This window comes from Sphaerodactylus townsendi, linkage group LG07, assembly GCF_021028975.2.
Source record: "Sphaerodactylus townsendi isolate TG3544 linkage group LG07, MPM_Stown_v2.3, whole genome shotgun sequence".
Classification (NCBI taxonomy): domain Eukaryota; kingdom Metazoa; phylum Chordata; class Lepidosauria; order Squamata; family Sphaerodactylidae; genus Sphaerodactylus; species Sphaerodactylus townsendi.
In genome coordinates this window covers 124980251-124993564 of record NC_059431.1, presented here as the reverse complement: position 1 = coordinate 124993564, position 13314 = coordinate 124980251, and the positions used below count along the sequence as shown (strand labels likewise).

Below are 13314 nucleotides of genomic sequence, written 5' to 3'. Positions count from 1 at the left end.
GGGGGGGGGGGGTGGGGGGGGGGGGGGGTGGGGGGGGGGGGGGGTGGGGGGGGGGGGGGGTGGGGGGGGGGGGGGGTGGGGGGGGGGGGGGGTGGGGGGGGGGGGGGGTGGGGGGGGGGGGGGGTGGGGGGGGGGGGGGGTGGGGGGGGGGGGGGGTGGGGGGGGGGGGGGGTGGGGGGGGGGGGGGGTGGGGGGGGGGGGGGGTGGGGGGGGGGGGGGGTGGGGGGGGGGGGGGGTGGGGGGGGGGGGGGGTGGGGGGGGGGGGGGGTGGGGGGGGGGGGGGGTGGGGGGGGGGGGGGGTGGGGGGGGGGGGGGGTGGGGGGGGGGGGGGGTGGGGGGGGGGGGGGGTGGGGGGGGGGGGGGGTGGGGGGGGGGGGGGGTGGGGGGGGGGGGGGGTGGGGGGGGGGGGGGGTGGGGGGGGGGGGGGGTGGGGGGGGGGGGGGGTGGGGGGGGGGGGGGGTGGGGGGGGGGGGGGGTGGGGGGGGGGGGGGGTGGGGGGGGGGGGGGGTGGGGGGGGGGGGGGGTGGGGGGGGGGGGGGGTGGGGGGGGGGGGGGGTGGGGGGGGGGGGGGGTGGGGGGGGGGGGGGGTGGGGGGGGGGGGGGGTGGGGGGGGGGGGGGGTGGGGGGGGGGGGGGGTGGGGGGGGGGGGGGGTGGGGGGGGGGGGGGGTGGGGGGGGGGGGGGGTGGGGGGGGGGGGGGGTGGGGGGGGGGGGGGGTGGGGGGGGGGGGGGGTGGGGGGGGGGGGGGGTGGGGGGGGGGGGGGGTGGGGGGGGGGGGGGGTGGGGGGGGGGGGGGGTGGGGGGGGGGGGGGGTGGGGGGGGGGGGGGGTGGGGGGGGGGGGGGGTGGGGGGGGGGGGGGGTGGGGGGGGGGGGGGGTGGGGGGGGGGGGGGGTGGGGGGGGGGGGGGGTGGGCTCTCCAGATGTTCAGGAACTACAATTCCCATCAGCCCCTACCAGCATGGCCAATTGGCCATGCTGGTAGGGGCTGATGGGAATTGTAGTTCCTGAACATCTGGAGAGCCGCAGGTTCCCTACCCCTGTTCTAGCTGCTGGGGGCGACTGAGATTGTGGTGCCATTATGCACCCGGCTGCTTTCTTCTTGGTGGCCTGGCTCCATCTCCAGCCTGCCTGAAGAGACTATCAAAAAAGGATCCCTATACGCAGCCTTTATTGATCTTAGGGCTGCATTCAACAACGTCATACCTAGTCGGCTATGGACAAAGCTAGCAGAAACCAACATTGATAGACGTCTCCTCCAACTAATTATTAAGTTACATGAGAATACAACGGTACAGATAAGGTTCGCACATGATGGTAGGCTAACTGCACCCACTCCTACCCAGAAAGGGGTGAGGCAAGGGTGTTTGTTAGCTCCTCATTTGTTCAACATCCACGTTGATACACTCATAACTGGATTCCATGGGAAAGATATTCATGTACCCATGCTCACCCCTGAGAAGAACATAGCCATTCTTATGTAGAAGAAGAGTTTGGAAGAGTTTGGATTTATATCCCCCCTTTCTCTCCTGCAGGAGACTCAAAGGGGCTTACAATCTCCTTGCCCTTCCCCTCTCACAACAAACACCCTGTGAGGTGGGTGGGGCTGAGAGAGCTCCGAAAAGCTGTGACTAGCCCAAGGTCACCCAGCTGGCATGTGTGGGAGTGCACAGGCTAATCTGAATTCCCCAGATAAGCCTCCATTGCTCAAGTGGCAGAGTGGGGAATCAAACCCGGTCCCTCCAGATTAGAACGCACCTGCTGTTAACCACTACGCCACTGCTGCTCCCTGTACACAGACGATGCTGTGGTACTATCACTAACAAGGGTGGGCTTAAAGAGGGCACTGAGGATATTTGATCAGAAGTGCACAGAGGAACTATTAAACTTCAATTATACCAAGACCAAGATAGTTCATTTTAGTGCCAAATTTAAGAAATCAAAATGGCAGCTGTCAGGATACCAGATAGATCAAATAAAGTGCTTTAAATATCTAGGTGTGGTATACCAGTACAATGGGAAACCCACAGTACACGTACAATCAGTTATTCAGGCGGCACAAAGGAGTTCTCAGGCAATTTTAAGGTATTTTCGCTCACAAGGGGGCAGATTTATTCCAAGCGCAATTAGATTATTTGAAGACAAAGGCCTGGCTCAATTGACCTATGACCGTGGTGGCGAACTTTTGGCACTCCAGATGTTATGGACTACAATTCCCATCAGCCCCTGCCAGCATGGAATTGTAGTCCATAACATCTGGAGTGCCAAAGGTTCACCACCACTGACCTATGCTGCACCCTTGGCAATGATCTTGGATTTTGCGCCATTGGAGAGAGTCCTTTCGGCCTTTCTCAGATCTATGTTTAATACACCCAAATGTACAGCCAACGTGGTACTAAGGCAAGAAGCAGGGTTGGTCAAAATTGAGACAATCTTTTGGAGACTAACCATTAAATATTGGCTTAAAGTTCTCACCTGTCCCCTGGGATTAATGTCTTCATTACTGATGGCGACATCCTATCCCGGATGGCTAGAAGAAGTTACATTAAAACTCAAACAGTGTGGTATGGACCCAACGCAACTCCTGGAACTAGATAATTGTGGAGCAATAGCCATGGCCTATCAACGGCTTAAAGATATTGAGATGCAAACAGATTTCCCCCTACTACCCGCGATATATAGACCACTAAAATCATGGGTAGGTATTCCTTGGCACAGGATTCCTTGGCACAGGAGAACTTGTGTTTGTGGCTCAGGGGAAGTGGACTCAAAGTCACACATCCTATTGCACTGTGAGCGTCATAAAGGTGAAAGGGAGCTTTTAATCCATCCATTGCTAACTCTCAACATACATCCATTTATAGCCAATTCAGATTCAAATTTTGTAAGAATTTTATTAGAAGATCGTGTTCCCGCTATTTCACAGAAGGTGGCTAAATTTTGCATGCTGGCATACAACAAGCGAAGATCCTTATTAAGATATGAAGAACCATATTGTATGATGAGGATTGTAATAACGTCTTAAGTCAGTGTTATCTAATGTATAGACCTTATACTTTGGACTCCTGTACAATTGGAATATTATGTATTTTTTATTTATTTATTTATTAGGTTTATAGACCGCCCTCCCCCGGAGGGCTCAGGGCGGTGAACAATATAAAGAGCACAATCAATTAAAATACAATATAAATATAAATTAGGATGGCTCTGATAAAAATAAACCTTACTCTATTAAAATGCAGCATTAATAATTTAGTTCCAGATGGCGCCTACTATCATTCCCACAGAAGCCCCAGAGTGGGGGTTTATAGGTCTTCATGATGTCAAAGAAGAACAAGAAGGGAGGGAGGGAGGGGGCCCCTATCAACGGCTAGTCTCCCCAAAGGCCCGGTGGAACAGCTCAGTCTTGCAGGTCCTGGGCGTGAACTCAGCTTGCGGTCCCGCAGGGCCCGGACAGCTGGAGGAAGAGCCGCTCCATTCTCAGGCTGGGGCCAGAGCGGTAAAGGCTCTGGCCCGGGTGGGAGGGCAGCTGCATCATGGAGGGGCCAGGGATCACCAGTAAATTGGCCTCTGCCGAACGCAGAGACCGGTTCGGGACATATGGGGTAAGACGGTCCCGTAGGTACGGAGGCCCCAGGTCACGTAAGGCCTTAAAGGTTAACACCAACACCTTGAAAATGATTCGGTATTCAATTGGTAACCAATGCAAGCGGCGTAGCACAGGTGTACTATGCTCTCCCATGGCACCTCCCAGCATACGCGCCGCTGCATTCTGGACCATCTTTAATCTCCGAATCAGACGCAAGGGAAGGTCTGCCAGAGCGAAGGTGCAATAGTCTAACCTGAGGCAGGTGACCGCTGTATGGACCATACAGTGGCCAAGCCAGCTGAGAGGAAGGGAGCCAGCCACCGGGCCTGACGGCGATGGTAGAACGCGACCTCGGGTTATAAGTGGGCCACCTACCCCTCCATTGAAAGAGATGAATCCAGGTGGACCCCCCAGGTCAGCGGACAGAGGGGGCTGTTTCCAATAAAGCCCCCTCCCAATAATCGGGCGCTGGAAATTCCCAACCTCTCTACGCCTGTAGCCAGAGGATCTCCGCCTTCGATGGATCCAGTTTCAGCCTGCTCTGTTTCGCAAATCCCAACCAGCCATCACGGCCCCCAAACACGTTGAGAGCCGCAGGCGCCGCGGCCACTCCCTCCATCATCAGAAATGAGCTGAGAGTGTCATCGTGGCATATTGATGACACGCCTGTCTAAAAGCCCGCACCAACTGAGCAAGGGGTCGCATATAGATGTTAAATAATAGTGGGGACAACAGCGCTCCCTGAGGCAAGGCAATTCCCGCAAGAATGAAGCGGTGCACCTCCGCAGATGCTTGGTCCTCATTAACGAATTCACTAATTCTGTTGCATCCGTTCCGGCAGAAACGAGGCAATCCATTCAAGGACAGTGCCTCGCACTCGAAGCAGCCAGGCGGTGGGTCAAAAGGTCGGATCGCACTCACATCAAAACGCCGTAGCAGTTAGATCTAACAGGAACCAGCAGCTACTCGCATCCGCCTCGGTCTAGTTGTAAGCGGAGCAAATCTGTGACGGCGATGAGAACAGTCTCCGTCATTCCATGCTCCAGCACGGAAACCGGACTGGAAGGGATCAAAAGCCGATGTGTCCTCCAGGAAACCCTTCCGTTGCTCCAACAATATTCTCACCATTACCTTCCCCAGAAACGAAAGCTTCGAAACGGGGCGGTAATTGGCCAGATCACCAGGATCTAATGACGGTCTGTTCAAGAGTGGGTGGACCACTGCCTCCCTTCAACCCTCCAGGAAAAACTCCTTGCTCAAGGGAGCTATTGATGATAATTTCAACAGGTGGGGTCAGAGTTCCACCTGGCATGCCTTTTAATAAGCCAGGAGGGGCACGGCTCCAGAAGACAGGTAGTAGGTCTAACAGCAGCTGTGGGCCCCGGTCGACAGTGGCTTCTGAGAGCAGGGAGAACTGGGCTAAGCAAGGGCCAGAAGACGGCAAGGGTTTCCAGCTCGCTTTTATTGTCTCTAAGGTGGTGGGTAGATCGTGGCGGAGCGATACGACTTTATCTGCAAAAAAGCTCTATAAAATGCCTCTACAACCACAGCCAATTGACAGTTTGTGGACCCCTCGGACAATGAGTAGTCAAGGACCTAATAATGCGGAACAATTGTGCCGGGCGGGAGCTAAAGCAGATGCCAGGGAGGAGGAGAAGAAAACTCTTCTTCGGCCTCTTCTTCGCCGCCAATTCTACAGGCTTCTCATAAACGCCCTATAAGATGTTCAGGTGGCCTCGCCGCGAGCTTTCCTCCACACTCGCTCTAATGCTCTAAGCTCCCGCTTCATAATGACGTAGCTCCTCGGTAAAATTAGGAGCCAGTCACGAGCTGGGGCGCAGAGGACGCCTGGGAGCAATCACCTCGATGGGTGCATCGGAAAGACGGGAATTCCGGCCTTCCAACAACCCGGCCGAGGGTGTCGGGTGGGCTACAGGAGTCCCGCGAGAGCATCTAGAACTGGATAGGATCCATAAGTCTCCGCCGGCGGACAAAAAATACGTCCATCGCCTAGACAGGGTTGTTGTGGCATGTCCATCCGAACCTTCAGGGCATAATGGTCAGACCATGGCACTCTATCAATAGAGGATATGACCATATTAACCCCCGACCCGAAGACCAAGTCCAGTGTGTGACCGGCCTCATGAGTGGGGCCAGAATTTACCAAGGAGAGGCCCAGTGCTGCCATGGATGACACCAGGTCCGCGAGTTAATGTAGCCATGAGGCTGCGTCGATATGGGATACGAAGTCCCCCAGAACTATAAGCCTGGGGAACCGCAACGCCCAGTCAGCCACCACCTCCAGCAGCCGCGGCAGGCTATCTCCCGGCGCGCTAGGCGACCGGTACACCAGGAGAACAGCCAACCTTTCCTGGGCCAACCACTCCAAGCCGACACACTCTAGACCATCGATCTCCGGGACAGGGGCTGCCCTAAAAGTGTATTAGGTGTATTCCTCCACACTCGCCCTTTGTGTATTCTCATTCTGGTTTTAATGGCTGGCTCAGAGACCATAATAATAAACTGAACTGAACTGAACTGCCTGGAGAGACTAGTGCACATCTAATAAGGAGGCCTTCGATACCTTGCTTCTCCTTAGCACTGGTGATTTCTTCTTGCCTGCTTTCCTTTTCCTCCTCCTCCTCCTCCTCCTCCTCTCTCTCCCTCTCTGTCTTTTGTTGGCTGCTGTCAATCTAATCTGGTGTCTTGCCAATTCAAGAAGAGCCAGAGCTCAGGAGACCAGGCCTTTGTAAGTGGAAGAAGCACGCTTTCATAGAATGGCCGGGGGGGGGGGGGGGGGGCTGCTGTTTTCAGTTGAATCATGTTCTGTGCAGGTGAGTGGTTTGCTCACTCATCAGGTTCGGTGGCATCTGCCTTTCTTTTTTAGGATGCCCGGTGGCATCCCAGGCACCTCACCAGCATCAGTTAACTTTCTGGCGTTGTCTTGCCACGAAGGTTTGGAGCACCAGAAATTGGCAGTCCTTTGTGTGTCAAGAGCAACTCTGCCCATGTGCTCCATGTGGAGGCTTATCTGGGGAATTCAGATTAGCCTGTGCACTCCCACACACGCCAGCTGGGTGACCTTGGGCTAGTCACGGCTTCTCAGAGCTCTCTCAGCCCCACCCACCTCACAGGGTGTTTGTTGTGAGGGGGGAAGGGCAAGGAGATTGTCAGCCCCTTTGAGTCGCCTGCAGGAGAGAAAGGGGGGATATAAATCCAAACTCCTCCTCCTCCTCCTCCTCCTCTTTCCCCTCCTCCTCCTCCTTCCCAGCTTTCCTGTTTCTTCTCCTCCACTTCTTCCCGTGCTTGTGTAACTGACAATTGCCGCACAACTCTGGCATCTCCGCTTGCTTTGTGCTGCAGCATTCTTCGTCCTCCACGCATCCGTGCCTGCGTTCACCTTGACTTGACGCCTCGATTGCGGCCTTTGGGGAATCCAGCATATGTCTTGTTCTCCAGTTAGCTGCTGCTTGTTTGCCTTCTCGCCAGAGCAAGGACTCCTGGGTGAACCGAGAGTAGTTCCCTGCAACAGCGGAAACCCTGACTCAGCATTTATTGCAACAGTGGAAAGCCAGTTGCTTCAAGAAGATGTCTTTTTGCACCCCTCCTCCCAAACCATGCCAAAGGACTCTTCAGCTGTTTCCTGAAGCCCCGGCCACAACGAAGAGGGTTGTTCCCCCTGTGTGGATACCAGCTGCAACTCTACTTCCGTGCTGCGTATGAAATAGTTTCCTTCCCGAGTGCTGCCCAACCAATTTTTTGTTGACACTGAGCACCGGTAGGACAGCATCATCCAGCTCCAGGAAGTTGATTTCATTTGTTCTAAGGGGCTGCCACTCATGTGGAGTGGGGAATCGAACCCGGTTCTCCAGATGAAGAGTCCGCTGCTGATGTGGAGGAGTGGGGAATTGAACCTGATTCTCCAGATTAGAGTCCACCCCTCTTAACCATTACACCACACTGGCTGCTGTATGAGCCAGCTGGAGACAGAAAGTAGCGTCGATGCTGGGCGGCTGCTTGCTCACTTGGGATGAAGGTGTTGCTATGGCTGAGGAGGGGAACATGGATTCATGCTGCACTACTTCTGGCTGCCACAGGAGGGCAGGACAACCGGGGGGGGGGGGGGGCCTATTTATTTATTTATTTATTTATTGGTTCCACTTTTATACCGCCCTCCCCCAAAGGGCTCAGGATAGACATGATAGAACAGTGATGGTGAACCTTTTTAAGACCGAGTGCCCAAATTGCAACCCAAAACCCACTTATTTATCGCAAAGTGCCAACACGGCAATTTAACCTGAATACTAAGGATTTAGTTTAGAAAAAAAAGTTGGCTCCAAAGCGCACGTTACTCAAGAGTAAGCTTGGTGAAGCAACCGTGCAACACTTCGAATAGGTGAATCACGACCCTAGGAGGGTTTACTCAGAAGCAAGCCCCATTGCCAGCAACTGGGATTACTCCCAGGTAAAGGATCGTGCCCATGCCAGCCTAGATGTGTGTGTGTGTGTGGGGGGGGGTGATTTTCCACCCCCCTCCCACATGATGAACTCTGTGCATGCGTGCCCACAGAGAGGGCTCTGAGTGCCACCTCTGGCACCCATGCCAAAGGTTCGCCACCACTGTGATAGAATATGGCCTTTTCCACACAAGTCACTTCGAGCATTTCCAGAATGTTTTTGATTTCCACTCCCGCTCCTTACCATGATGTTTGTCCGCACTTACATCCCCCAAACGTTTCACGGCCGCAGTGAAGGGTTTCTAAAGCCTATTTTTGCTTGTCCGTTGAAATGATGCTGCTCTGTAGATCCGTTTAATCGATGCTTCGTTGGTTTAACCAAAACAGCAAAATAAATAAAAACCCCACACAAAACAATGAAAATAAAGCGGCGAGGGGGAAAGGAGTGAAGGGGGGGCATGAAAAAACGGCAGGCCAGGAGCCGAGGGGTAAGCTGGGCAACAGAACAGAGGCACGGAATAGGCTGGAAAGATAAATGTTTCAAGTACGACCACGTTGTGAGCGAAGCCTGGCTTGGAAGCGTTTCAGCAAAAAGCAACTTTGTGAAAGTGTTTTCCAAAACCATGGAGAAAAAGTGTTTTGGAAGCATTTCCCAAACCAAAGGGAGCGGGAAACAGTGCAGAACTTCACAGAGGAAACATCCTGAAAATACTGTAAATGGTACATGCAGAAAAGGCCGGATTCTCCAAACAAGGCCATTTCTGTCGTCTAGAAAACTAGAGGTTGGTTGGAAGGATTCTAACCTGGTCTTCCCCTTCATGTAGTGATTTTTGACATGCAGGGATTTATTTATTTAACTTAATTTGTAGTAAGAAGCACATCCTCCAAGGCAGCCGTTTCCTCTGGGAGAACTGATCTCTCTAGAGATCTGGGATATCTCCAGGCCCCAACTGGAGGTTGACATCCCTACAACTAGTGCAGGCAAAACGACTAACTCCTCCCTCGCTGTGCATGCTTTTATAGATGTTGGGCGTTCTGTTGGCAGGTCTCTCGCATCTTGTCCGATGTGATTCTTAAAATTTACTATCAGCTGGCAAACCAGCTCTCTCTTTCCTTGAAATGTGGGGATTAAAGATTGAGAGCGCGCGCGCATGCACACACACACACACACACACACGCTGTGCACCCTTTTGGATATTTTTAAGTGGTGGTCTTCAGTTTGTGAGTTGGATGCTCAGGTGAGCCATGGACCATTTTGGGGGGATGTCTTTTTTGGACGGGCCTGCCACGGGTGTGGAGAGAGTAAGGACATGCCACAACTTTGCGTGCATTCATTCATAGATGTTTGGGGGGGGTGCCCTGGAATGGCAGGGCAAAGCAACAGAGAGGATTCCTCTTTAGAGCAGGAGGTTCAGAGATGCCGTCTCCTCCTCCTCCTCCACTCCTTTCCTCCCCCACCCCCCCTTACCCAAGTTCAGGGTCACGTACCTTGCTACCCTGTCCATGGTGTCCAGCAGGTCCTGGTGCAGAGACGTAGCTAGGGGAAATGGAGCCCGGTGTAAAATCAGAGTTTTGCTGGGTCCCCCCATGTTTGTTTGTGTTTTTTGTATTTTTTAGTGTTTTTTCCGTTTTTGGCCTGCAAGGGCCGTAGTTTTTAGGGTAGCAGCATCAAAATGTCAGGGTATCTTTAGGAGGTTCTCCTGATGATACCTCCCAGGTTTGGTAAAGTTTGGTTAAGGGGGTCCAAAGTTATAGACCCTCAAAAGGTCACCCCATCTACTATTAGCTCCCATTGGAAATAATGGGAGATGGGGGCACCCCCCCCTTTGGGGGTCCATAACTTTGGACCCCCCCCAACCAAAGTTCACCTGGCTGGTATCAACAGGAGACTATCCTGCTGATACCACCTAAGTTTAATGAAGTTTGGTTCAGGCGGTCCAAAGTTATGGACCCTCAAAAGGTAGCCCCATCTACTATTAGCTCCCATTGGAAACAATGGGGGATGGGGCACCTTCTTTGGGGGTCCATAACTTTGGACCCCCTGAACCAAACTTAACCACACTTGGCTGGTATCAGCAGGAGTGTCGCCGGACGATATCCTGAAATTTTGGTGCCGCTATCCTAAAAACTGCATCCCCTACCGGCCAACAAAGTAAAAACACTAAAAATATCAAAAATACATTTTTGCTGGGGGGGCCAGGCTCGCGCCCAGTGCGACGCGCACCCCCTTCCCAGTGGTAGCTGCGCCACTGCCTGGGTGTGAAAGGTGCACCCTAAGAAAGGTTGTAAGTCATTACTCTGAAGGTTTATCTGAGGAGCAACTCATCTTTGTGGCAGTTGAGGATGCTCGAATTATGAGCATTGGGAAAATGTGTTGTTCGAAGGGAGGGAACGCGTTCCAAGCGATGGCGAGGGAGCAAAGTGAAGAAGTTTCTCTGCCGCTAGGGAGGCCGACCCCGGTTGGAAGGGATCAAACGTGCCTGTTCTTCAGTTTCCTGCTTTTGTCTCTTTTGTTATTTACAGTGCGACTTCATGAGAGTATTTCGGAAGAAGGGTTCCACTACCTCGTCTTTGACCTGTAAGTGTGTTGTGCTTGGCTTGGATCGTTCATCTGTGACACCGACCTGTGGGCTGAGCTGCTGACTAAAAGATGTGTGCTGTCCACCACCACCCCTTTTCCCTTCCGCTTCCTCTCCTTCAGTCCCTCCTGCCAGGGCTGTGTCAGTTTGCCAGGCCCAGCATTGTCCTGAAGTGAATAAAGGAATACCGTATATACTCGTGTATAAGTCGACCCGCATATAAGTTGAGGCACCTAATTTTACCACAAAAAACTGGGAAAACTTATTGACTCACGTATAAGTCGAGGGTGGGAAATGCAGCAGCTGCTGGTAAATTTCAAAAATAAAAATAGATGCCAATAAAATTACATCAATTGAGGCATCAGTAGGTTAAATGTTTTGAACTTTAAAAGTACAAAAACCTTAGCTCAACCAGCAACCAAGCTAAAACACAAGAGTTAAAATCCTTCAAAACTGAATTCCTCATCATCATCTGTATGTCCAAATGTAACCCAACTTAGATTTTAAGAGGGATATTATCAGAAATGGAAAATCTACTATTAGCTTCCATTGTAAACAGTGGGGGATGGGGCATCCCCTTTGGGGGTCAATAACTTTGGATCCCCTGACCCAAACTCTCACCAAACCTGGCTGGTATCATAAAGAGACTCTCCTGATGAGACAGCCAGGTTTGCGAAGTTTGGTTCAGAGGTGGTCCAAAGCTATGAACCCTCAAAAGCGGCAGCCCCATTCATTAATAGCTCCCATTGAAAACAATGGGGAATGGGGGCATCTCCTTTGGGGGGGTCCATAACTTTGACCCCTGACCCAAACTTCACCAAACTCTTGGTTGGTATCATAGATTCTTCAGTTTAGGTTTATTCAGAGGGTCCAAAGAGAACCTCAAAAGGGTAGCCCCATTCATTTCAATAGCCCTCATTGAAAACAATGGGGAATGGGGGCATCTCCTTTGTGGTCCATAACTTTGGATCCCCTGACCCAAACTTCACCAAACCTGGCTGGTATCATCAGGATAGTCTTCTGAGGGTACCCTGAAATTTTGGTGCCGCTAGCATAAAAACTGCGCCCCCTGCTGGCCGGCAAAGTAAAAAAACCCAAAAATTTTAATGACCCGCATATAAGTCAAGGGGAGCTTTTTGAGCATTAAAAATGTGCTGAAAAATTCGACTTATATATGAGTATATATGGTAAGTGCATTCCATGCCAGAGGAACTTTCATTCTGCACACAGAGGGCAGCTGGATTTTTGCAGCCTTTCTAAATTTGTGCAAATCTTGTTTTGCAAATTTTGGGGCAAGTTTTTAAGCAATATTTTAAAACAACGTTTTCGCACCATTTGCATATCTTTATGTACCGTATATACTCGTGTATAAGCTGAGTTTTTCAGCCCTGTTTTAAGGCTGGAAAATGCCCCCTCGGCTTATACACGAGTCCTGCTTACCAGCCGGCTCTTCAGGCCTCCGCAGAGGCTGGGGGGGTGGCCGGGATGACCTCCCTGCGGCTGCATAAGCCGCTTGTTGCTGCCCTCCTCGGAGGGTGAAGGGGAACCTGGCTGGCTGGGCTTCCTCAAACCCCAGGAGGCAGAGGGAGCTCCTTATTTGGGCAGTGACTCCCCCTGATGTCATTGCCCAAATAAGGAGCTCCCTTCACCTCCTGGTTGCCTGGGCTTCCTCAAACCCAGCGGGGAGGTGGAGGGAGCTCCTTATTTGGGCAATGACATCAGGGGGAGTCACTGGCCAGATAAGGAGCTCCCTCTGCCTCCCAGCTTCCCACCTTCAGCTTATATGGGAGTCAATACATTTCCCCAGGTTTTGGTAGTAAAATTAGGTGCCTCGGCTTATACACGAGTCGGCTTATACATGAGTATATACGGTATACAATATTTTTAGCAAATTTTTTCCTGTTTGAATTTTTTATTAGTACTTAAGCACAAGTTTTCACCAAAAAAAAAGAAAGAAAATGTAACCCACCCAGAGCCCTTCGGGGATGGGGCAGGATATAAGACGAATGAACGAACGAACGAACAAACAAACAAACATTTTCCGTCAGGGCCCCCAGTTTCATCTGCACCAAGAAAATATTACCAGTTACTCTTTAGCGACATAGGTAAAATTGAATCTTTAAAGTTACTATGAATAAAAGTCACCCTTTTCTTATGTTTAGCAATATTTGTGTGTGTCTGTCATTTGTTATTTGGAAGGCAAAGATCTGTTCGAGGGATTTTGGCTCCCTGCAGTGTGGCTGCATTTCAGCAAATGCTGGAGGATTTTTACCAATGATGACCCATTCATTTCAGGCAGACGCACTTCAGAGCTTGCTTTCCAGAACCGAGTTCTTTGAGTGACACCCCCTTGGGTGGGAACTCCCCTCCTTCCCCCGATCCTGAGCAGCCTTAAGCTTTTCAAGCACAGCCTTGGCAAGGTTGGAACTGGCTCCCGCGTTCCACTCTGGAGACAACAGCGCAGCATCCCTTTCCAGCAATCTGAAAGCCAGCTCCTTGGCCCCTTCCGCACACGCAAAATAATGCGTTTCCAAACCACTTTCACAACTTTTTGCAAGTGGATTTTGCCATTCCGCACAGCTTCAAAGAGCATTAAAAGCAGTTTGAAAGTGCATTGTTCTGCATGTGCGGAATGAGCCCTTGTTTCCAGTTGTAAAGAGTTTTCTAAGATTGAAGGAACAGCAGCGTGAGA

At 52.2% G+C, this 13314-nt stretch overlaps 1 protein-coding gene across 1 annotated transcript in view; it reads left to right on the top strand.

Moving 5' to 3' along the window:
- Positions 1-13314, top strand: part of CAMK2G (calcium/calmodulin dependent protein kinase II gamma) — a gene marked incomplete at its 5' end in the record, with an annotated part of 143315 nt that overhangs the window by 28197 nt on the left and 101804 nt on the right. The window contains one exon of the mRNA XM_048504468.1: positions 10567-10621. Coding sequence (XP_048360425.1) covers positions 10567-10621 — 55 coding nt within the window. The remainder of the gene's footprint in view (positions 1-10566; positions 10622-13314) is intronic.